Below are 25447 nucleotides of genomic sequence, written 5' to 3'. Positions count from 1 at the left end.
TTTTGTTGAGATACAGCTTGGTGTAATAATAGCCCAATCCTTGGAGTAAACTTTAGGCAAGTACTTCTCTGTCCTTTCTAGATCAAGCTGACTGAGAGTGAAAAGTAGACAAGGGGGTGTCAGTTTAAAATCTGGAGTGCCAGGAGCAGAATTCCCAAATAGAAATTCTTCTAATGTCTTATAACTGAGATGTTTCCACTAGATTCAGTGTATCTATTTTTTTTTTCCTTTTTGTCTTTTTTCGTGACCGGTAACGGGATCGCAACCCTCGGTGTCGCGCCCGTACCGGGACCGGCAACGGGATCGCAACCCTCAGTGTCGCGCCCGCACTGTGCTCAACCAGTGAGCGGACCGGTCTCTATATGGGATCTGAACCCTCGGCGGGAGTGCCGACCGCTCCCAAGCGCCGCACTCTACCGAGTGCGCCACTGGGCCGGCCCTCAATGTATCTATTTTTGGTTGATCATTATAAATGTCTGTGAGATGTGGGAATATGCTTACTTTATCTTCTGTGTGAATATGCTGGAAAAAGAGTATCCTGCCTTCTAGACTGCTTGTTTTGTCTTCTTCCAGTGGAGTTGGCAGGAATTTTTATAAAGCAAAGCTAGCATTATTGTAGGCTAAAGAGGGAACAGTGATTTATATTTCAGTGGAGAAAATAGCTATGTAATCTAGCTATGTAACCTTCTAGGCTATCAGTCAGAGCATTGTGTATGGGTGTGAGCAGAGCTGAAGAAGTAGACACATTAGTAGTTATAGCTTCTTTATTCACCAAAATAGTAGTTGCTGTACTAGACTTAGTCATTCAGAGGAAGGTGTATGTGAGACTATTAGCTGTAGCCAAGATGTATTTCTCCTGACTTGAATGAATTAATGATGAATGTTCAAAACAGGAGTAACAGTCATACCTAGAAATCAGCGTTCCTGTTGAATTTAACTTCTGATATTTCCCTTTGGGAAAAATTCACTCAGGAATGTCTGGATTTTTTTTTTTTTTTTTTAATGACTTCCAAGGATAAAGAAGAAACTAGGCTTCAGAGATTAGCATTTTGGTATATCTTTTTATTGAGGATTTTGAACTCCAGCAACTGTTAAGAATCTTTAAAAGATGATGATGGCAGTTAAATGCATTTTAAAAATTTTATTCGTGGATGAAAATACCTGATAATTTCAATTTTTTTGTTTGTTTGTTTGTTTTCCTTTTTTTGTCTTTTTTCGTGACCGGCAACGGATCGCAACCCTCAGTGTCGCGCCCGTACCGGACCGGGACCAGCAACGGGATCGCAACCCTTGGTGTTGCACCCGCACCTTGCTCAGCCAGTGAGCGGCCGGTCTGTATGTGGGATCCGAACCCTCGGCGGGAGCGCCGCCGCAATCCCAAGCGGCGCACTGTAGCAGTGCGCCACCGGGCCGGCCCTCAATTTTTAATTTTAAGTTTATTGGTAAGAAAAAACAATGCTTTTGAAGAGTTTGAAGACCACCAGAATTGGAAGTTCACTACTTGCTAAAATCATAATCTGAAAGTAGAAACTATAAAGGAAAAGGTTGATGTGTATGCATTAAAAAAAATCTCAACTTAAAAGCTAACACAAGCAATGTTAAAAGAGAATGATAGACTTGGAAAAATATTTGTAACACACACAGCTTGTGAAAGATTATTTTCGTATTATAAAGAGCTTTTAAAATGGATTAGGAAAAAATGTCTCAGTAACAAAATGGGCAAAAAACAAGAACAGATGAGTCACAAAAGAAAGAATATGAAGTGCCAGTAGATAATGTGAATAGATATTCAACCTCACTTAAAGTAAAAGAAATACAAAAAAAGGGCTGGCTGGTTAGTTCAGTTGGTTAGAGTGTGGTGTTATAACTCTGGGGTCAAGGATTTGGATTCCTGCACCGACCAGCAACCAAAAAAAGAAAAAAAAATTCAAATACCCAAAATTGTAAAATTATCAACAGTTTGGGGAAATGGCCTCCCCCAGACATTGTTTGTTGGAAGTTTAAATCTCTACCCATCCTTTTAGAGATAATTTGTAGTTTGTATACTTTTTATTTTTTTGCTGCTGGCTGGTATCGGGACCCAAACCCTTGAACTTTGTGTTATACCATTGTGTTCTAACCAACTGAGCTAACCAGCCAGACTGTGCATACATTCTGATCCAGCAATTCCATCTTTGAGAATTCATCCCTAAGAAAAATTTGGATACATGTACAAAGATACACATATGAAGTTGTCTCTTATATAGTGAAAAATGAGAACCAACCTAAATATTTATCAATAGTTACAAGTACATTATTTAATATCCATAAGTGGAATTTTATGGCAGGCATCTTCCCACCAATTTTTTTTTATTGTGGTAATGTGCATATAATGTAAAATTTACCATCCTAACCATTTTCAAGTGTAGTGTAGTGCCATTAAATTCATTAATGTTGTTGTGAAACCATCACCAACATCCGTCGCTAGAACTCTTTTCATCTTTTTTTTTTAAAGTAGCTTTTTGGTTCATTTAAAATTTATTCTCATACATATATAAAATCATTCAAGTTTGATATTTTCCATTACTGAAATGACACAAATATTATTTGGCTCAAAAAGTTCGACTCAATACGTTTACTGAGAAATTATGGGCAAAATGATGTGTGGAAATAAAAAGCTGAGAATGGTGCAGTTTCTCCCATCAAGAAACTCCTCATATTTGTCTCAGAATTACTGGTAAAAACCTAATTTCATTAGAAGATAAATGCTTAAAAAAATAGTAGCAGCAGCAGTTAGTACTTTTGGGTGATGTCATATGCCAACCATCATTTGATGTTCTTTACATATATTCTTTAATGCTCACAGCAACCCTGCAAGACATAATACATGCATTATTTTTATTTTCTCTACTGAGAAAACGGGAGCTCAATTACTCTTGCCCCAAGTCACACAGGTAGTGAGCACCTGAGCATGCAGGATTTAGAACCAGGTTTGCCCTGCCTCTAAGTCCAAACTTTTCTTGCATATCATAGTTTAATACCCTTAAAGCAAAGTTCTCCAAAAACAGGTCTTAGGGAGTTCAGGGACCTCTGCAAATTGTCTGAAAAATTTTGTATGGCTATGAGTATGTGAACTTTTGTGAGAGAGAGAAATTTTAAGAGAGAAAAAATGAAGTATGTTCAGACAAAATATACACATCATCATACCCGCAAAATATAATCATCTTAAAACACCTTCTCAGTGATGTGCATATAACAGTGCTTTCTAAAATGTGAAGTGCTGTAAAAAGATTAGTTATTATTAAAAAATCAATGGGCGGTTTAAGATTAAGGTGAAAACATAGTCCACATTAAGTTTTAGACAGAAAAAATGGAAACAATCACTATAGTCTTTATACAATGGGTGTTTTTTATTTCTGTAAAATACTACCTCTGTTTAACAGGAGGCTTACAGAGTATATCGCCATCATGATTTTAAGGACCTCAAAACTAAACGTTATCATTGTTTGTGTCCATTAACCAATGTCTCCCTAACCTCCCCTTCCCCCTCTCTAGTAAATCACAGTTCTATTCTCTCCTTCTGAAAGTTCAGTGTATTGTTGTGTTTGCCCTCTCCTCCCCTCCCCACTTTCCTTTGCTCCCACTTATAAGTGAGAACATGCAGTATTTCTCTTTCTATGCCTCGCTTATTTCACTTAACATAATTTTCTCCAAGCTCATTCATATTGCTGCGAATGGCAGAATTTCATTCTTTTTTATGGCTGAGTAGTATTCCATTGTATATATATATATATATATATATATACCACATTTTATCTGGTCATCTGTGGATGGACAATTACTTTGGTCCCATATCTTGGCTATTGTAAATAGAGCTGCGATAAACGTGCGAGTGCAGGTGTCCCTTCTACATGATGATATACCCATTCCTTTGGGTGTATACCCAGTAGCAGCAGGGTTGCTGGATTGTATGGTAGTAGAACTCTTTTCATCTTGCAAAAGTGAAACACTATACCTTTAAACAATAACTCCCATTCCCTCCTCCTCTTAGCCCCTGGCAACCACTGTTCTACTTTCTGTCTTCATAAATTTGAGGACAGTACTCTAGATATCTCATATAAGTGGAATCTTACAGTGCTTGTCTTTTTGAGATTGGCTTATTTCACTGAGCATAATGTCCTCAAGGTTCATCCATGTTGTAGCATGTGTCAGAATTTCTTTCTTTTTTAGGATGAAAAACATTGGCAGGCATCTTATTTTTTTTTTTTTTTTGATTATTTTTTGAATGGGTAATACATCCATATTGTTCAAAATTCAAGAGGAGAATTGGGAGGAGGAGGGAAAAGAAGGGGATGGGGAGTCACTGCTGATGGGTAAGGGGTTTATCTTAGGGGTGATGAAAGTGTTCTAGAATTAGATAGTGTTGATCGATGCACAGCTTTTAATATCCTGAAAACCACGTAATTGTACACTTTAATTACATTAATTTTATTGAGAATTACATCTCAATAAAGCTATTAAAATTCAAGAAGAATAAAATAAAGCCTTTTCATAGCTTGTCCCTTAACTTTTCCATTTTTTAAACAGAAATTACCATCAATCATTTCTTGTATAACTTTCCAGAAATATTTTTATTTCTTATGAATATTCTATTTTTTCCTCCCCCTTTACCAAAGTGACAGCAAATTGATCACAATGTTCTGCACCCAAATAAGCATCTCTGAAGTCTGTTTCTTTTATTTATAGGGAAATATATCTTTAAAACTACATATGCTTTTAGCAAGTAGTGAACTTTCAATTCTGGCAGTCTTCAAACTTAAAAAGCCCTTTTTTTTTTTTTTTTTTTTTTAACCAGGAATAAAGGATTATATGCTTACTGTAGGAGATTTAGACAGTACAAAAAAGTATAAAGAAAAATGTAAAAGTCACACATTCCCAGGGATAGCTATTGCCTACATCCTTTCAGACTTTTCTTTGCATGTATATACTTTTAAAAATCACAATTGGGATTATAATATACTTGTTATTATATAATCTTTTTTTACATGTATAAATAATATGTTGTGACCATAGTATTTATCTATCTATCTGTGTATGCACATTGTTATTTTTAATTGATACCTAGTATTAAATTGTGTGGGCTTTTCTCATTTACTTAACCCATCATCTGTTAATGTCCATTTAAGTTGTTTCTAATTTTGTCACTATTGTAAACAACAAGTATCTTTGTGTAGTACATCTTTGTACACTTGCCAAATCATTTCCTTGAGATATTTACTATGCTGCTGTTTTGTACTCTGCCAGAATTTTTAAACAATGTATGTTTTTAAACACACACTACATAGATTTCCGTGATATTATCAACTTTGTGAAAAGGTAGTATGGGTATTTAAACCCAGAAAGATGGCAACGTGTCTGAATTTCACAGCTAGTCAGTGCAAGAGCTAGAACTAAAAGTCATGTCTTCTAATCACAGTTTAGTGTTCTTTTAACTATGCACACTGCCAGGCCTTGAATATAAGGAATGATTTTTTATTGTTGCATCTGTATTCCTAAAAATAAGATTCTTGATATAAGGAATGATCTTTTATTGTTGCATCTGTATTCCTAAAAATAAGATTCTTGATATAACAACTTTTTGGAATTCCTTGTATAGTGTGCTGGAACTTACTTACCCATTCATATTAAAAGTTCACATATCTTTGTTAGGGATACAAGCTAAAGCTATACCTTCTCAAACATTTTAGTAGTTTATGTGCATTAACATCTTCATTTAATTATTCAACCATATTGTTATCTTCCCCTGTATAAAAATCTCACATTCTTTCTTTTTTTTTTTAAAGCTTCAAGTTATATTATTACTTTTGGGTAGTACTAGTTTCAGTGGACTGTGAGGATTGCTTTGGTTTGAATGCCAGCTCTATCTTTTGTTGTGTGACCAGTTACTTAAATCTTTCTAAGCCTAGTGTCATCATCAATAAAAATGAAGTAATAGTACATGTGTCTGGTATCTAAAATAGTCAAATTCACAGAATCAGAGTATAATGGTACTTGCCAGGGGGTGGAGGAGAGGGAAATGGAAAGTCAATCAATGGGGCATAAACTTTCAGTTAAGCAAAATGAATAAGCACTAGACATCTGTTGTACAACTTTGTACCTATAGTCAACAATACTGTACACTTAAAATTTATTAAGAGGGTAGAGCTCATGTTAAGTGTTTTTATCACAGTAAAATAAAAGTACATGTGTCATAATGATGATTAAATGAATTTAACATATAAAAAGTGCTTGGTATAATCTGGCATATACATACCACTCATTAAATGTTTGTATTATTTAATGTTTATAATCTATAATAATTTTGTGTTTTGATATCCGTTGTCTTTTTTGGTGAAATTTTTTGAATTAACGTGTTCATATTCCTGTAGATCTCCCCTATCTTCCCCCTCCCCTCAATTTAGTTCCTATGTAATCCCATTCATTAATTTTGACAGTGTCTTTGTTTTATCATGGCTTATTCAAAGTGAGGAGCTGCCATACTGATCTTGCTTCCTGTTGGTAATAAACACGAGTTAAATTATTGACATTTTGCAGATTATGTCAATCATATTTTAAGAAACTGCAATACAGAATAAGGTGAATCCTAATTTGCTGAATGCAGATTTCTGAGACACCTTGCAGTTATTTTCGACTCACCCCAATCTGCTCTATTTTTGCTACTTAAGGAGAAAAGCTGATTTGAAGTTTTCTTTTTGTCTTAATTCTAGCACATGCAGATGACAATCCAGGCTCTCCAGGATGAATTGCGGATCCAAAGGGACCTGAATCAACTGTTTCAACAAGATAGTAGCAATAGGACTGGTGAACCTTGTGTGGCAGAGCTGACAGAGGAGAACTTTCAAAGGCTACATGCTGAGCACGAGCGGCAGGCCAAAGAGCTGTTTCTTCTTCGAAAGACCTTGGAGGAAATGGAACTGCGTATTGAGACTCAGAAGCAAACCCTAAATGCTCGAGATGAATCCATCAAGAAGCTTCTGGAGATGTTGCAGAGCAAAGGACTTTCTGCCAAGGCTACCGAGGAAGACCATGAGAGAACAAGACGCCTGGCGGAGGCAGAGATGCATGTCCACCACCTAGAAAGCCTTTTGGAGCAGAAGGAAAAAGAGAACAATATGTTGAGAGAGGTGAGTGACCACTTTTTAGTTGTTATGATTTATTGATTGCCTTTTTTTCCCCCTGAATAATCAAAGCCTGGCCTAGGTAAATTTGTGTGCTCTACTATTGGAAGGGAATTTTGTCTTTTGTATTTAAGTGCTTCACTGATTTCTCTTGATTTGCTCTCTTGTATGAGATAACGTCATCTGGTATATGCTGGCTCAGTAACTTTCTGGGTAGAGGTTCATTTGTTGCTACAGGAGCACAGGATTTTCTTGTTTTGTTACTCATCTCTAGACTTATTATCATAGAGACAGTGGAACAACACCAGAATCAGAGTAGCTAACTATTGCTCAATTTAAAAATGTTAATAAGTGAAAGCAAGTGATTGCCGTAGTTTACGTGTGCTTATAAAGTCCTGGACCGCAGTAATGGAAGTTTGCCCTGTGGTTTCCATGGAAACTGTTGCCTTGCTGTAAAAGATACATGATAAAAATCATTTGCTGCCATGGAGGCACAGAATGATATAGAGACACACCGTTACTTTTAGAGAGGAAACCAGACTTTAGCTTACCTTTATGACTTGATAGTTTTTCAATTTTCTAGGTAGTGCTGCATTTTAAGAAAGCATAAAGGAAGATTCATTTTACAGTGAATTTAAAAAATTAGCATATTTCTCTATGTGGTCAGATTTTAGATAACTCACACTTGGAGGGGGAAAAATCCCCAAACTGTGTTAATATGAGTCTGAATAATAATTACTTTCTAAATGAAATGTGAGGAAAGGAGGTTAAAAATGGCATATTAAAAAAAAAGGCGTATTCCCAATGCAGCAAAATAGTAATTAAAAAAATACATCAACATGCATAGTTTGTTCCGTAATTTCTCCTTTTATTAAAAATCTGAAATATATTATAGTGAGGGCATTTCTGGTTTTGGAGAACTTTATTATTTTTTTAAAACATGGTTTTGGTACACAGGAAATCCATTGTAGTTGATTGTAATAACATTAGAAAATAAATTAGCAAAAACTTAAAACCCAGGGTATTGTTACCTAGTGATAATTGTTAACTTCTGTTATGTATATTTTTCTAGTTATTTCTGTTGTTTATACATTCTTTCATTATTTCTGTGTTTTTTTCTTTCTCTTAAAAAGTTAGACTAGTGTAACATTGGCACTGTTCAGTGTAACTTTCTCTGATGATGGAAATGTTCTATATCTGCTCTGTCAAATATGGCAGCCACTAGCCAGCCACATGTGGCTGTTGAGCAGTTGAAATGCAGCTAGTATGACTGAAGAAATGAATTTTAAATTTATTTAAATATAACGAATTTAAAATTAAACTGAATTAATAAAATGTAAATTTAAGTAGATACACGTCGCCTGGTGGCTATCGTGTTAGTGCTGTTATGCATAATGTAATTGCCTGCTTTTCTTAATAATTTGTGTGACCATCCTTCTCTGTCAGTACTTATAGATGTTTGTAATTTCAAATGACTTTGTAATATTCCACTGCATTTATTTGAACATCTCTTATTGTTGAAAATTTAGACTATTAACTTTTCAGTATTATACATCTATGCTGCATTGAATATCCTTAACCATATCTCCCTGTGCGTTAATTAATTTTTTCTTTAGAATAATTTCCTAGAAAGGAATTTGCTCATTAAAGGGTGTGTACATTTTCAAAACTTTAAAATAAACTCATCCTCCAGAGTTGTTGGACCAGTTTATCCTCACAGCAGCATGAACTGTGTTCTTATGATTAATCTGCAGCTATGTACATGTTATGCTCTTCAAATGACCAGACCGTACTGTTTTAGCGAATTTTCTATCAACTACCATGTTACAGGCATATCCTGAGTTTCTTTAGTTTACTTTAACGACTTAATATTTTAATAAGATAGCCTAGAGCCTAGTTAGAGATCACCGTTAGTTAGAGAAGTTCTGATAATCTCAAAGAGCATCCATCATGAAAATGATACCAGCATCAAGATGAACTGTTAATGTTAAAGTTTTACTGCTTCTGCCAATTCTTTTTTGAGTTTTAGAGTTAATAAATGCAGAATAGTTAAGGATTGTGGAAAGCCACAATGTTATTCTGGCATAGAACAATCATAAATATGGTGAATTCAAAAAAATGGTGGAAAAAACAATGTATTTAAGACTGAGTTTCAAATAGTAAGAAGCTCTACAAATATCGAGTCTCAACTTATGTACATATTGTGGGAAGAAATATAGGTCTTGTCAATGGTGACTTGAAATGATTGTTGATGTCATTACTAGTATCTGAAGAAAGGGAAAAAGAATCATGGGTTGGCAATACTGAGATATGAATAGATTTTATTATTTATGTGATTATTGTCCATCTTTTGAAAAATTGGTATTTCAGCAATTCTCAGGCTCAGTTTTTCCCATTTTAACAGTATGAAATTGAGTTAAGTCTTATCCTGATGGTATCTTGCAATCTTTGTTAGCAAAGAAGCAGTCCTAATGTATTTGTTTGCCTGTGTATTCACAAATATGGTCATGGCTGTTCATTTTGTCATCACTTCAGTTAAGGTATGAGCATTGTTAGTATTTCTCATGTTAACTTTGTTGTTCAGTATGTCTTCAGAAATATTCCGTGAATGAGGATCGAAACAAAGTTTCTGTGTGTGGAGAAAATGATGAAAACAGGTCATAATGATATGTGATCAAATTCTATGTTTAAATAAGTAAAGAAAAAAAAACCCCAAAACCTCTTGCAATCAGTATTAAATAAACATTCTAAATGATAAAGCTTTGTGTCATGATTTATCTGGAGGCATTTTCTCCTTTACTTTACAGCATGTAAAACAATGGTGTGTGATGGTGTGTTTTACAATTAATGGCATCTTAGATTTGATGATATAATGTAACATTAAAATGGCATATGAATCTAGTAACATTTGTGATTAGTTTTTCATTTTGTTTATGAACATGATTCTGTAGATAGCAGGTAAATAGTTCTTGCCAAAAAACCCAAAGAGGAAGAAATAAAATTTCGATTAAGTATTGTATTTTGTTTGTACTGAAATCACATCATTTGACTACTTATTGTTAGGTTTTGAATTGTTTTACTGTATCACCTTTCCTTTGGTAGAAGAGTGATGACCTCTATTGGACAAACGCTGAACTACAGGCAAGACTTGGTTAGTCCTTGGGGCTTGGGCATACGAAGCTTTCACAAGCTTTACAGGTGATTCTGTTATACACCAAAGTCTGAGACCCAAACTTTGGTTTGTTCTCAGTCTTTTGGCAGAGCATACCTAAGCTGGCCATGGAATTTTTGGATCTTCAATCTTTATGCATCGTCTATAGACCAACTAAATAATATATAGTTGGCCCTCCATATCCATGGGTTGTTTGTCGATGGATTCAACCAACGGCAGATTGAAAATATTTTTAAAAACACAACAATGAAAAATAATGCAAATTAGAAAATAGCATTTATATTGTATTAGATAGTACAAGTGATCTAGGTTATATGCAAATACTGTGCCCTTTTATATGAGACTTGAGCATCAGTGGATTTTGGCATCTGCCAGGGGTCCTGGAAACAGTCCCCCATGGATACCAACTGTATTTCAAATCTGTATGTGCTCATGATTTTTAAAATACGGGTAAATGCTCTTGTGATGAATGAAATACAAATTTGTTTTAAAACGTGGTCACAGTCTGCTAGGTTTTTTGTCTCTGTTTCAATCAAAAAACCTTGTTAGTACAACTTCTGTCACATTAGGGTTTGCAGAAATGTTTGAGGTTAAAAGTGCCAATGTTTGAACAGTTTCTAGGCTAGGAATTCTGAATCTAACTAGCACATCCGAGGGATGCCCGTCGGTATTATTTGCAGTTGAAAGGTATAAGCCGAGGAGATTGTGGGGGGGAAAGGAAATAGAGATATATAGAGAAAAAAATAGACAAAATAGACAGTAGGAGGAATTAAAAAAGGAAAAGGGGTCACTAGTTAGTTTGGGCTTTTGTTGTGATTTGGAAAGTGAGAGCTGGTGTACACCTCACCTGTTCAGGTCATTCCTTCTCCCTTTTTGTTGTGTCGTTTGTTCCTCACTTCCATTTTGACAAGAAGACAGGTTTTCTCAGCATAATGCCATCACTGGAGTTGATAGAGGGTTACTGTACAGTGCTGCTGGACGCTGGCTGGGTTAAGATGCTAAAAAAGAAATGAGGATACTTTCCGTTTGACCGCCTGTCTTCATTTGTTTCCTTTGAGTTGTGAGTACAGTAAACACAGAACTTTGTGGAGGAGTGAATCTGTGAAGGGACTTCACAAACAATTTAGAGCTTCTACCCTTGAACCAAGAGTGCTAAAAGCTAAAATCTGAAACTTGAAAAAAAGAAGTTTTAGATATATTATTTTTCAGACACAAATGCTCCTTTCTGACTGGTGTATAGGTAAATGTTGACTTACTTTTAAGAAGAAAGAAACTACTGAAGAAAAGGACAGACATGAAATTTGATGCCTAACGTTTGTTTTCTAACTCTAGATTAGCCTTTATTCTTTAGTAAATTAAGGAGAGAAAATGAACCCATTTTCTCTTGTCAAACACAGTTGACAGTATAACAAGATCCAGATAGTTCTACCTCTAATGTAATTTTTTTGAATGAAAATATCAGGCCAATAGGAGTGAAATAAAGTGAGCAAATAACATATTCTACTTCTTACACTTGTTGGAATAGTGCATTCACTTCTATTTCCAGAGTCTCCTCTCTTACTAGCAGTGCATGAGTTGGAGGCTTCATATGCTTAGAGGGAAAGGGGAGTTTATCTGCTCACTGACTGCAAGATGTGTTCCTAATGAGCTTTAACGTGCAGGCCTTTGAATGGAAATTTATGAGTGATGGGTTTGAAAATGACTTTGTAGGAAAGCTTTATGTCTGTAAATGGTATAAAAGGCATCCCAGTTCTTTATTGTATGCAGAGAAGGATTTTTTTATTCAAATGGGTTTGTTTTGTTTATATTTTGCTTGGATGCTTGCTAGGGTTTAAAAATGAAATTAAAATAATTTTACCTTAAAGTGAAGCATTTTGAAATTACCTATTTGGAATTAGGTAATGGTGAAGAGGAAAAGTCAGATAAAATTAGTTGAAAATCTGAACTGTGAGTATTTCAAAGAAATGGAATTTTAATATTTTCAAGTAGATATAGAAATACAAAATAAGAAATGTTGTAAAGTATAGGTTATAGGATTTTATTAATAGATGCAGATAGTTTAAAATTAGTAGTGTTCATTTTTAAAATACATTTTAAAGTTTTGCACTCATTTATTGAACAAATATAATTAAATATCTACTGTCTTCTCAATTAATCACCTTGTTTAAAGCGTGGAGAATAGATTCAGTGTGGATAAATTGGAGTCTGGGAAGAGGCTGCCAAGTTTGTTCTAATGAAGATGAGACATTTTTATGGCCTGAACTAATGTGTTAGGTGTTGGGATAGAAGAAAACAGATGAATTCAAGAGAGTTAGAAAACTTCTTTGGATGCAATATAGAACAGATGCAGAAAATATTATAAAAAGTGTATAGCTTTATAAATTATAAAGTAAGCATTCTTGTAACCACCACCCAGGTCGAGAAATAGAACTTTAACAGCCACCCAGAAGTCTTCCAGGTACTCCATCCCAGGCAAAGCTCTCTCCCTTTTCCATAGAAATAATCACTATCTCGGCTTTTATGGTAATCATGCCTTCGCTATTTATGATATTTATCACATCTTATCCCTAGTATTATAATATTGTTATATTGAATCATGTATATTAAGTTAATATAATTTCTAAGTATCATCCCTAAACATTGTGGCCTCTTTTTGCCTATTTTTCAAAAATATGCTTTAAATCTCTTAATTAAAAATTTCCCTTTAATGATTCCCCTCTTTTCCTCATATAGTTTAGCTATTTCTTAGCTTGTTAGCTGGAATGATAATTGCATTCTTTGTAATTTCTCTTTATTTCAATTGAATGACCTGTCTTCTTGCTATAGGTCATATTTTCATGCTTTGTGTACCTAGTAATTTTGTGTATGTTTTTTTTCGTGGTCTAGTAATTTGTTATTGTATGATGGACATTATAGATGCAAGGTTATTGAGTGGCTGGATTATGGTGTCTTCCTTAATGAAGTAGTGTTTTGTCTTGCAAGAGTTACTTTACTTGTGGATTAACTCGATCTTTTCAAGACTTGTTTTAAAACTGTTAGGGTTGGTTTGGAGTAGACTTTCCTCTAGGGCTAAATTCTGTTCCTAAGGCTTGACGTTTCTGCGGTCTCTACTAAGTGCCTTTGGTGTTCTCTCCACTTTGGCCATTTGGAGAGTTTTTCCCAGTCTCATGAAGGTTTGGGGAGTTGCTCAACTCATAGCTCCCTGATAGTTGTTCTTTCCCTAGTAGTTCTTTGTGTGACCTTTTTGGAGTCTTGCCCTATGCATGCACAGCTTAGTATTTGGCCAGGGACTCAAGGGGACTTCTTTCAGATTAGACACTGTTGCTTGTATGGCAAGCCTTTTTCTCAGATTGTTCTGCTCTGCAAATTTCCACTGCCTTGAGGAGCCTTACCCTATTGATCTGTTCCCTGAGCTCTGTAAGTCTACTCTTTTCTGTTTGGGCTCCCCCTCCTTGTGTCACATTTCAGATTGCAAGTCTGGGCATCACCTTGTTTGTTTCTTTTCTCTCAAGGATTATAGCCCTGTACTAGTTGTTGTCCAGTGTTTGAAAATAGTCATTTCATGCATTCTGTCTAATTTTATAGTAGTTTATGACAGGAGCCATCTTGTCTCTTTTACTCCCATTATGGTCAGATCATGCTGATATTGTAGGGAGGGGAGAAGTATGATGAGATATTGATCGTGGGATTTAAAGCAGATTAGTATCCTGATTTGTTGATGTTTTTATCAAGATCACTCTGGTACTCTTCTGAAAATGGACAAAGGAAATGGATGGAAACTAACTAGAAGATGTTGAAGTCATCTAGGCTTAAACTAGACTGGAAATGGAATGAAATGGATAGATTCAATGAATATTTTGGCGGTAGAACAATTAGTACTGCTGTTGAATTTGTTTTGGGAAATGAAGATCAGGAAGAATGAAAGGAGATGCTCTTGGGTTTGGCTTGAGCCACTGGATGGCAGTGCCACTTAATGAGATGCGGAAGACTCATCTCTCATCAGATGAGGGCAAGGCTGAGAAAGAGAAAATCAAGAGGTTTTTTTGGATAAAATTAGTTTGAGTTACCTTTAAGACATCTAACTAGAGATTATCCCACGGGCAGTTGGATATGGGTCCTGAAATCAGAGCAAAGGGCAGTGTTCACTGAAAGTTGAATTGTGTCCCCCAAGTTTTATGTATTAGCAACTTAATCCCCACTGTAACTGTTGAGGGTGGGAAATCCTATTATGGTAATTGAAAGGTGGAGCCTTGAAGAGGTGATTAGATTGTAGGACTGTGCCATAGTGAACAGATCAAAAATGGTGGTCATGGGTGTGGTTTGGAGGGCTTCAAAAAGAGAGTAGAGTGAATGTGGAGGTTAGTCTCACCATCTCTTTCTGCTCCATCATTCACAATGTGATTCTCTCCTGTCACTTTTGCCACCACCAGGGCCTTAACCAGCTGTGTTCCCTGGACTTTGGACTTAGGAAGTCTTGGGCACTACAGGTTGGGTGTTTAATGCTGGAGATGGGGAGAGAGGTAGCAGAAAGGGTGGTATAGTATTAATAGTAGTTTATGCTATAGAAGCAGCATCCAGATGGAGGATGTGAGTGCTCAGAAATTACTTGTGTTTGAACTTTGGCTTTTTATAATTTAGAGCCTCGGTTAGTTCAATAGAACTAGTCTTTCAAGAAGAGGTCAACTCAATGAATTTTTTTTTTTTCTGTTTCTCTCAAACCATAAAGGATGAATAAATTAGGTGAAAGGTATGAGTAAAGTATTATATTATCATCTCTTTCATTGCGCTTAAGCATTGTTCAGAAGGAAAGTGTTCATCTCTGTATTCCCTGGGGTCACTACAGCCTGTCCCAGAGTACTTTGGAAGTGCTGACCAGTGAACTCACGGACATTCACAAAATCTGACATAATTGCCTGAGGTGGTTTGATAACATTAGGGGGACCCTTGAAGACCCTAAAACACCCTCCTTCCTTCCCTATCCCGAACTCACTAAAATTTAGGTTAAAAGAAAAAGTTATGTTTTTCTGGCGTTTTCTAAACCCAAACTACTTGGGGAAGTTGCTCAACAGTCTGATCTTTTTCTTTCTACCTGTAGCTCCGCTGGGGAGAGATTTTCATGATGGGTAACCAGGAGGTTGTTACTTGGGGTAGATGCCATGGAAAGGATGTCAACATAGATGCTTTCAATAGCTTTGTGAGACGTAGACTGATTGTGACTGCTTTTATTTCTCCTTGTAAAAAGGGAACATTCCCAGTTCCATTTTGGATGATTTGGAGTTCTGAGTATGTGTTTTAAGGTAATTTGAAAGATTGACACACCAACCTGGGGATGTGCTATAGTTTCAGTTGTTGTAGTACCTGGTGTTTCTGTGACTAATTTTAAATAACTAGGTGTTCAGAGACACAGACCTTCCTGTCTCCATGGTTGAATTAGCTTGAACGCAGTCTGTGGATTCCCTGATCCATGGGGAAAGGTTGTTCTCACAGAAAGGGGTCAGAATGTCTCACAAAGCTGGAGTAATTATCTTTTGCATACAACTCCCTCACTTCCCCTTTTCAAAAAAATGAGAGTGGAAAGGAGAGTACTTACTCTCTTTTTGCTTCTCTTATATAGGAGATGCATCGGAGATTTGAGAATGCCCCTGATTCTGCCAAAACAAAAGCCCTGCAAACTGTTATTGAGATGAAGGTAAGTGAGAATCTAATAAAGAATCTCATGGGTCACTTTACAGTTTTAAGTGACCACATACTTTCATGTGTGAGTATTAGAAAATGGTATGTAATAATATTTCACTCCTGTTGGAGATTGAGAGGCAATAGTAAGACTTAATGAACATGCCATCTTAAAAGAATTTCAACTTCATTTCTTTTCATTTGTAGACCATAATTCAGTTTGCACTGAAGGGTTGTCCAAAATTTTTTTAAATCAGGTTTTCTCAACTTCTTGATCTAAGGACCCCTTTACTCTCTTAAAGTGACAGGCTCACTTCCTTCATTTTTAAGAAAATGTCTGCCACATACCGAGTCTGAGGAACCGTAGTTTGTCGGTTGTTCTTCTGAGTGAAAATAGCGTTCTATGAAGAAGGTACCTAATTCAGCTTGCAACCCAGAACAGCACACAAATACTGCTCTTGGGGACAGCCATCGTAACTCGGGGTGCAGCAGGAGTCCTGCAGGCCTTGCTCCTTCCCGTTTCATCACACAAGATGTTAAAAGATGTGCTGAGATTTATTAAAAGTAATACTTTTTACCACTTCATGAAGGACATTCTTAAGGGAAGCAGTCTTTTAAAAACTTTATTTTTCCTCTGAGAATATTTAGTTATTGGCATAAAAATAATTTTTATGCTTCTCGAGTACGGTTATGGAGCTGTTCTCTTAATTTGATTGATTTCCTCTTAAAACTTTGTTTATATTGTGTATATCTTTATTAATGGAGAAAGGATTTACCAAACAAATTCTGAGTTCTTTGTAGTTAGATAATTAGTAGTCTTGACTGTAATCTTGTAAAGGGCCTTTAGAATGGTAATTACACGGTTTTACTTTACTCACATTTACCACAAATTTATTCCTACATGTTATTTCCTGATTCCTGTTGACACTGAGTAAAATCCATGAATGGACCTATGTTCACAAAATTATTTCTTTACTCAATTTTTGACAGAATGGGGAAGTGTGATAGTATCAATTGGCAGTGGATATATTTTAAGTTGTGTTAACCTTCAGGTGTTCTGCGAAGAAGCTGGAGATTCTGGTGTCCCAGTGGGATCAAGTGGATGTTATGCTGAAATCACAACTGAAATAGCTGAGCTGCTGAGAATGTGACATTAGATTGAGAGAATTATGATGATCTAGAATAGTCTTTGAGGGAAATGGGAAAACAAGATGATTGCTAGCAATGAAAGAGCCCAGTAATCTTCAAGGTGATACAGATTTCTTTTCTCCTCTTCCTCTCTTTCCCCTTTCCCCTTCCCATTCCTTCTCCTGTCGTCTTTTCCCCTTCCATTATTTCCCCACTCTGCCCCTCTTTTCCTTTTTTTCCCCTCCTTTTCTTCCTCTGCTTTTTTTCTTTTCCCTTTAGCAGTTGAGGAGCAGTGAAGAATTGCTGTACTGCTCTAGGGTTAGAGTTTTGCTGGGTAGATTTAGCAGATGTTTGGGATGCAAATGAATTAAGGGTGATGATGAGAGAGTAGTTTGGATGATCAGTCCTAGGATGTACTCTGGATGTGGAAGAAGAAAATTTAGAGGGAATGACTGGTTAGGAGAAAATGTAAAAGTTAGGAAAGTGGAGTTCTCTATGAGGTCAAAGAATAGGAGATGATCAGAGTGAGGGTAGGAAGGTGATGACAGCATCCAGAGTGCAGTCCTGTAAACTGGATAACTGAAGTGGAGCAGGGGATGAGGTCATTGGCATTAAGGACCTCAGAGAATTCTAGCATTGAAAACTTTGGATGATGACAGGAGTGGGGGATTGAAGGAAAGGTTGTGAGCCAGATAGGTACCAAATACTTCATAAAATGGGCGGGAGTGATTGAGAAGTCTCTAGATGGGTGCAGTGAAAAGGAGTATGAGCTTTACAAAAAGGGGAACTGCACTGAGGAACCAGGAGAACTCCAACCCTGTCCCATGCTCCTTTGTGGTGCTGGGGCATTACTGGTCTTCACTGGAGAGAGTTCAGGAATGTTATATTTTTGGGGAAAATCAGGTTTTACTTGGGACAGGGAGACAACCTATGAAGAAATGTTGAGGATTTGGGGGATTTAACAAGGAACAGAAGATTTTAATAGGCCCAGTGGGATTGATTATCAATGGTGGGAGAACCATGGCTGGGGAAATACTGAGGTAAAGAGTAAGGTGAAAAGGAATTTATTTACTTAGTTATTACACATACTAGGAGTAAGAAATCTGGTTGGAATGCCTATCTTCAAGTAAACCCAGCCTTGGTACCAGTTGTGTCAGAACTAGTTGAGAGTGTCAGGCATCAGTGTTCTGGCCTGATTTCAGAGAGTAGGCTGGTAGGTTCTTTTTCTGGGCAATCAGTGCCTGCCTCATGGTTTTCAGAGCTGCAGTCATGGTCCCTTTTTGGAGAAAAGCTTTTACGGTGCATGATTTCGTAGTGGGGGTGCTGTCTCTTTGTCTGTATTGGGGTTAGGGGAGAGGATGGATAATGTTTTTCGGCAAGGGCCTAGTAGATGCATTGTACAGGTGGAGGCTGTCATGTGATGTGCAAAGCTGGAGTTCTTACCTGGGGGCTGTATTGTCTTGTGTGGAGCCCAGGTGGTGCTATAAGTATACTTGCCTCTATCAGCTGGTCCCCTTTCATTACCACCCAGGCTAATGTCAGAAGAGAACCTGTATTTCATTTTCTTCTGTTTTCAGGTTAGTCACTTGCATATGCCTAGTATTTTAGTCATTTTTAAGTGCCTGTATCTTGAGATTTCCATAGAAATTTGTAGTAATCTTAAAAGTAAATGTTCAGATTGTGCAATTGAAGTAGATTGTACAATTTACAGCTTAGGAGAGGGCATGAGGTCCACTAATTTTAAATGAGTAAATCAAAATCCTGGCTTAGGTTTAGATTGTTTCTGATTGCATTAATTCAGTACATTAAATTTTGAACAAAATGTAAATTTAATTTGAATAGATTTGTGAAAGAAAAAAATTTTGGTGATATTTCTAATGGTAATGCAGTGAGCAAGACAGAGGCTTATATCCCTCTCCTCTCCCCTTCCCTGAACCTGGAAATAGCTAATTGTAGTTGTCTCATGATGAATTCTTAAACTCTTTTTATCTTCACGCTTGAGGAATTATGATAGCAAGGAAAGTCAATCAAATCCTGGGGTAGAGTGGAAAAGGAAGTCAGTCTCAAAATTGCATCCTAAAGGGATGGTTTCTGTAAAACTCCAAGTCTCTCTTTCCTAGGTGAATAAGCATATGCAGCTACAGATAGAAAATTATTCATTCTGTGTAGGAGTTTTCTGTAATTGAAGAGGTCTAAATCAATCTGAGGCTAAACTAAACACTGTGACAAAATCAAGAAATTGAATCTAGAAGGATGTTCAACTAGAAGGTGACATTTGTGGTAATGATAATGATTTACAGAGACTGGTTTTTAAAAAAATTATTAAATATTGGGCTGGCCTGTGGCTCACTTGGGAGAGTGTGGTGCTGATAACACCAAAGCCACAGGTTCAGTTCCCTATATAGGGAAGGCCGTTAGCTCACTTTGTTTGGTCAGCACCAAGTCAAGGGTTAAGATCTCCTTACTGGTCATCTTAAAAAAAAAAAAATTATGAAATGTTTCAAATGAATGGAGAAGTGTAGACAATAAGTAAGATTTCTAACATAAAAAGTAATTGTTAGTATAGTTATTCATTCCTTTGATTTTCTGCAGTGGGATCTTATACAGTTTTTGTGATTGTAAATATAGTTATGCACATCATTGTATACATCTTTGAAACCCTCTTGCTCTTTCCCCATCCTTTGGGGCAGAAATATGCCTTTAATAGGTCACCAAATAAAATGATAAATATTAGAACTAGAAAGGATTTACTGTTAATATTACAAATTTTTTTCACCAGAAATTTGTTGACCATAAGTGCACAGAAACTTTAACCAGTTTTCCATTGCTTTTTCTTTTTTATCCCAACTTTAATTGAAAGGGTCCAGACTAGAGATGGAAAAATCATATTGTGGATATGAGTTCTCTTCCTCTCACTCAAATGGCCGTAAAGCGTGTATTTTAGAAGCAAGGCACCAATTACCAGGCAGCAATTTTTCTGTATATTTATTTATCTTTAGTTAAGTTTAACATCTTTAAGGACTGATTTATTCAAATTCTCTGAGTTTTTGAGAATTCTTTAATGTCTAAATCTTCCATTGTCCTCAGGATTCAAAAATTTCCTCTATGGAGCGTGGGCTTCGAGACCTGGAAGAGGAAATTCAGATGCTGAAATCAAATGGGGCTTTGAGTACTGAAGAGCGGGAGGAAGAAATGAAGCAAATGGAGGTGTATCGGAGCCATTCTAAATTTATGAAAAATAAGGTAATGGTGTGTGATGCTCTTTATTTGTTAAAAGGGCTTGAAAAGTGGATGCATATTTTACTTTGTTTGTGATGATCGAGATGTACTGCACTCTGTTTTATCAGATTTCAGGAAGAATACTTCCAGCACAGTTCTTTCAAGTGGAACTTTCTCAGAATTAGTCAGAATTACTGACATCATATAGTTATTACAAATTTTTACTTAAAAGAAAATTGCCCGTATGATGCTAAGTATGTATTGTCATGATTTAGCTTTGCATATGTATCAGTACTTCTGAGGAGATTGAGTAGAATTATATCCACATGAGTTTTCTCACTATATGAGACATCGAGTTCTTTACCTCTTCGTGAAGTATTTTAAAGGTCAAAACCCCGAGAGGCTGACTTCAGCCTCCCTCTTTTCTGCAATGGGCTAAGTGAAATCATGTTTCGTAAAGGAAAACCCTTTGCTCTGTCCCTTGGGGAAGATCCATTTGCTATCAAGTTTACTGCTTCCCCTGTGCACTTCAGTCATACATACAGTAAGATAGATAACCACGAAGACCTATCAGCCTGTGTTTATAAAATCACAATATTCCTTCCTTTAGACCCAAAGTCATTTAGTTTGATTCTATAAACTATTTAGGCAAGTTGGAGGATTTAGTTTATTGTAGTTATCTATTTATCAGTTTTATTTGGTTAATTAAAAATCATAATAGTAATTATAAAATTTTAGCCAGACAATTTTGGTTTCTCCATTCTCTATCCCACTTGTAATCTCCAGTTTCTCAGAACTGAAAACTGAAACATTCCCAGCAGTGTAAAGGAAGGACATAGTCATACTCTCTGTCCAGTTTCTAGCTTCTTACTGTGGCATATACATCTGTAGAATATTTCTCTATTGTTTTAAGAATCAGTTATCAATGATTTCTGCTAATTTCATGTTAATTTTAGAACTTAAAAATCCACATATCAAACTTTCTATTTGGATTTTTCACCCTAATTTGAGAACAAAATATACTGCAATGTAATCTCTATGTTTATGCTTCTCATTTGTTGAAGAGCACATTCCAGTCGATTAAAAAAAAACTTGTGAATATAGAGAGACCTTTGATGGCCCTTCAAAGAAGGACTTGGGGAACAGATTTGATTGTGTTATATAAATGATTGTTATTTTTAGTTACTGCTCTGGCTCAAAAGCAGATGAGAAGAAGACCTAAGTTGACACACAAGTGAAAAAGAATAACAATGTCGTGACAGGTAGAGCAACTGAAGGAGGAGCTAAGTTCGAAAGAGGCTCAAGGGGAGGAGCTGAAAAAGAGAGCGGCTGGTCTTCAGGCTGAGGTCTTTGCCGTAAGATTTACCTCTGTGTGTGCAGTGATCCCACAGTGGGACCCTGCTCGCTCTGGCTTCTGGGTGGCTTATACTTGCATTCTCTGTGATTGGCAGCTTTGCCCATAACTAGCACTAACCAGCCTGCTCTGCTCTTTAACCGACTCTTGTCACTGGTTTGACCCATATGTCACTTTGTGTGCAGTGAGCCCTCACGTGTTCTGGAAGCCCTGTACTTGGTTCTTCATTATTGCTTTTGTCACTCTATGGATGGTATTTCAAAGCTCTTTTTCCTCCACCCCTTTTTACTAGATTCTTGTTGATTTATATGAATGGTGGGGTTTTTTTTCTTCATAGATATAAGAACATGAAGAAATTCTAGGCCCATCACCTACAGTTTTTTGAATTTGAAATTCTTGAATATAGTGCTTTACCTTCTTTTGTAGGCATTGTCTTTAAGTCCCCATTAGGTGATTTTGCAACAAATGTTACTTTCTTTAGGACAGATGTATAGAAAGTAAGGAATTAGCTTATTTAGAATTACCTAGTAAATTAAAATTAGTATGAGATGTATTTAAGTATCTACATCTAGTTCAGTCTTCTAAAAACTTCAAATTCCATTTTAAAACATAATAAAATAATAAAAAGCAACAAAATAGCTGACACTTGCACACTTATTAAAAGCATTTTATAACCTGATGAGGTAGGTGTGTTATCAACCGTAGTTTATACATGAGGAAACCGAGGTAACAGAATGGTGCCTAGAAAAACACAGCTAGTAAGAGGCAGGGTTTGGTTTTATCCAAGTAATCCGGTTCCAGAAACTGTGCTCATAAGCTCCTTACTAGATTGTCCTATACTGGGCTGTGTATACGTTTGTCAAAGTGTCAGGGAAAACTGCTTCTGAAAACAATTGTGGTTTGAGGCTGGAATGGAGCACTTAAAAAAAAGGTTGTGCTAATTTGGTATATTAGTTGTTTATGGACGACTTTATAATACAGAAAAAAAGGTAAAATATTTTGTCTGAAAAGTTCTAATTTGGATTATGGTAACCATTATTGTCTAGAGGAGAAGTTGATCTGTAACTTCCTTTTTTATTTCTTAGCTACTATTATTCATTTTTGTGTTGTGTCAGATAATAGGCTAAGTACATTTCATACTTCTTTACTGAATTCTTAAACAACACAGTGGCATCGGTATAATTTTTCCATATTACTGACTAGAGAACCAAGGTTTAAAGAAGTAAAGTAGTTGCTCAAAGACACGTAGCTAGCTCAGCGTAATGTGTGACTGAGGGCAAAACCTCGAGCTCCTAACTTTTATATTATATTTTCTTCCCATTTATAATATTCTCTCCCCTTCTCAGTCTTTAAGGAGAATTTGTGCTTCTACACTGCTTTACATTTAAATTATTTTATTTTTTCATTCTTTAAGATCAATGTAGCATTATTTGAAGCTTATTTAATAATACAGATGATGAGGAAACAGATATTGTATTTATTTTTGATCACATGATTGGAGGTAGCTGAAAATTTGAATAATCTTTAACTCATGGTTTTTTTTTGTTTTTTTTTTTTTAGTCTTTTGTCTTTTTTCCGTGTCCGGCATCGGATCGTAACCCTCAGTGTTGCCCCCGTACCGGACCGGGGACCGGCAACGGGATTGCAACCCTCGGTGTTGCTCCCGCGCCTCGCTCAGCCAGTGAGCGGGAACCGGTCTGTATGTGGGATCCGAACCCTTGGGCGGGAGCGCCGCCGCGCTTCCCAAGCGGCGCACTATCCAGTGCGCCACCGGGCCGGCCCTAACTCATGGTTTTTTAGCTGAGCAAATGTTAACACTTTGAACATTTCTCTTGAAAATTCATTCATACAACAAATGTGTTTTTAGCACAGTATGTTTGTTAAGGATGGAATAATACTAATGTGCATTTCTTTCTTGGTAAAAGGATATCATGAAAGATGCCACACTGTTACAGTATATGGTAACTCCTGGATACATATCCGTTTTGCAAGATGAAAACAGCTGCCACTTAGTTATCTTTCACTGATGTTCTTAGAATACTCAGGTACTTTGCATGCAATAAGCAGGCAGAAATGTTTGTTGAATGAATGAATAACTATTACTGCAAATAGAGATTTCATGCATATGAGAAGAGTACTGGTCTTTTTGTTGAAACAAAACTAAATTAGAAATTTACTTTTAGTGCTTCTTAAATGTCTAAATTGTATTCAGATTCCTCTACCAGCCAGATGAAAAAAAAAAGTCTACTTGCAATTAAAGTAAAATTTATTTTCTCATGGGAAATTTTTCTCTAAAGTGTTGTTCCTGTACCTAAGAATATTACAATTAAAGTGCTTTAGATACATTCAATTTTTAAAAAATAAAGTGCTTTTTGTTTCATTAGTGATACTGAAATTACTCACTCTTGTCAAATTTATACTTCCAATAATTAATCTATGTTTTAGTGCCTTGCTAGGTGGTAAAAGCAGATCTGATTTTTATTTATTTGGCTTACATTTAGAGTAAAATACTTTTTAAAATTCTTAGAAACAGAAGGAATGTAAAGATGTTTGAATGAAAATATTTTCTATATTAAGAGAGAAATTTATGGGGGGGTGAATGGCACCTATTGATTTGTCGGTTACCCTTTCAGAGTAATAAACATCAAATTGCACATGTAGGTTCTTATGGAATGAGATTTTATGCGTTTATTTAGGTCACATACTTTCATCCAGTTAGCAGGTACAACATGTTAGAGGTGATAGAACTTTGTAGGTGGAATCTTTTTATTAGTTCATATATAACTCAAAGATAAGGATTTTATGCAAACTTTTGTTTAAGAATGAAAAATAAAAGTTAATGAAAAAATAAGGAAACAGCAGCAGCAGCTTTTGAATTTACTTTAAATAGTCGTATTAGGTGGTTTCTTTCTTTCCTTCTGTGTTGTATCTCTACTAATCCTTTGACCCATCATGTTCTGGGGAGGTCTGACTTAAAAAAAAATGAGAACTGTTTTATTAGCATGGTGATATTCAGGTGCTTAGTGTTATCTGATAGTCATCTAATTGAATCGTAATCTCCTTTCTCTTCTTTGCTTCACTCTAAGGGGTTTCAAAGACTTTAGAAGACAAAATAAATGAAAACTAGAAGTTTCCTATTTGTTGAATTAACTTAGTTGTTTTTTTTTTTTTTTTTGGTGGTGGGGAGGAAGAATCCAAGATTAGATGATACAAAAGGATGAATATGTCCTGTCATAAAATTAACATTGCATTTAGTTTCATATCTTGTGGCTCAGATCTGTCAGAGATCCAGATCAGAGGGGGTTGTTTTATTTCTTTTTTCCTTACAGTGTTTTATTTATTTTTTTTCTAGATTGGCCAGGTGAAACAGGAGCTGTCCAGAAAGGACACAGAACTACTAGCCCTACAGACAAAGCTAGAAACGCTCACAAACCAGTTCTCAGACAGTAAGCAGCACATTGAAGTGCTGAAGGAGTCTTTGACTGCCAAGGAGCAGAGGGCTGCCATCCTGCAGACTGAGGTAAAGAGGATTCCGGGATTTGGGAGGAGTTGATCCCTTGGCACTTTTTCATACTTGTTATCTATGCTGTTTTTGTTGTTTCAATTTGGAAAATATGAATAATGTTATGATTATTTAGCAGCGTGATCAGTTATTGTACTAAAATACAACCATCTCGTTTGAGTTATTCTTAGATCTAACAAATTAAAACTAGTGCAGTTTATTTATGTTTTTAATACCTTGAA

General features: G+C 36.1%; 1 protein-coding gene across 1 annotated transcript in view; it reads left to right on the top strand.

Annotated features, from left to right (window-relative positions):
• The window catches only part of ERC1 (ELKS/RAB6-interacting/CAST family member 1), a gene marked incomplete at its 3' end in the record, with an annotated part of 106314 nt that extends 81091 nt beyond the window's left edge, over positions 1 to 25223 (top strand). The window contains exons 3-7 of the mRNA XM_008577918.1: positions 6747 to 7163; positions 15944 to 16018; positions 20218 to 20373; positions 21612 to 21704; positions 25056 to 25223. Coding sequence (XP_008576140.1) covers positions 6747 to 7163; positions 15944 to 16018; positions 20218 to 20373; positions 21612 to 21704; positions 25056 to 25223 — 909 coding nt within the window. The remainder of the gene's footprint in view (positions 1 to 6746; positions 7164 to 15943; positions 16019 to 20217; positions 20374 to 21611; positions 21705 to 25055) is intronic.
• Between the last annotated feature and the right edge of the window lie 224 nt (positions 25224 to 25447).

Source organism: Galeopterus variegatus, unplaced genomic scaffold, assembly GCF_000696425.1.
Source record: "Galeopterus variegatus unplaced genomic scaffold, G_variegatus-3.0.2 Scaffold70, whole genome shotgun sequence".
NCBI classification, from domain to species: Eukaryota; Metazoa; Chordata; class Mammalia; order Dermoptera; family Cynocephalidae; genus Galeopterus; species Galeopterus variegatus.
The sequence above is the reverse complement of the archived record's forward strand: the minus strand, read 5'-3'. Positions and strand labels throughout refer to the sequence as shown.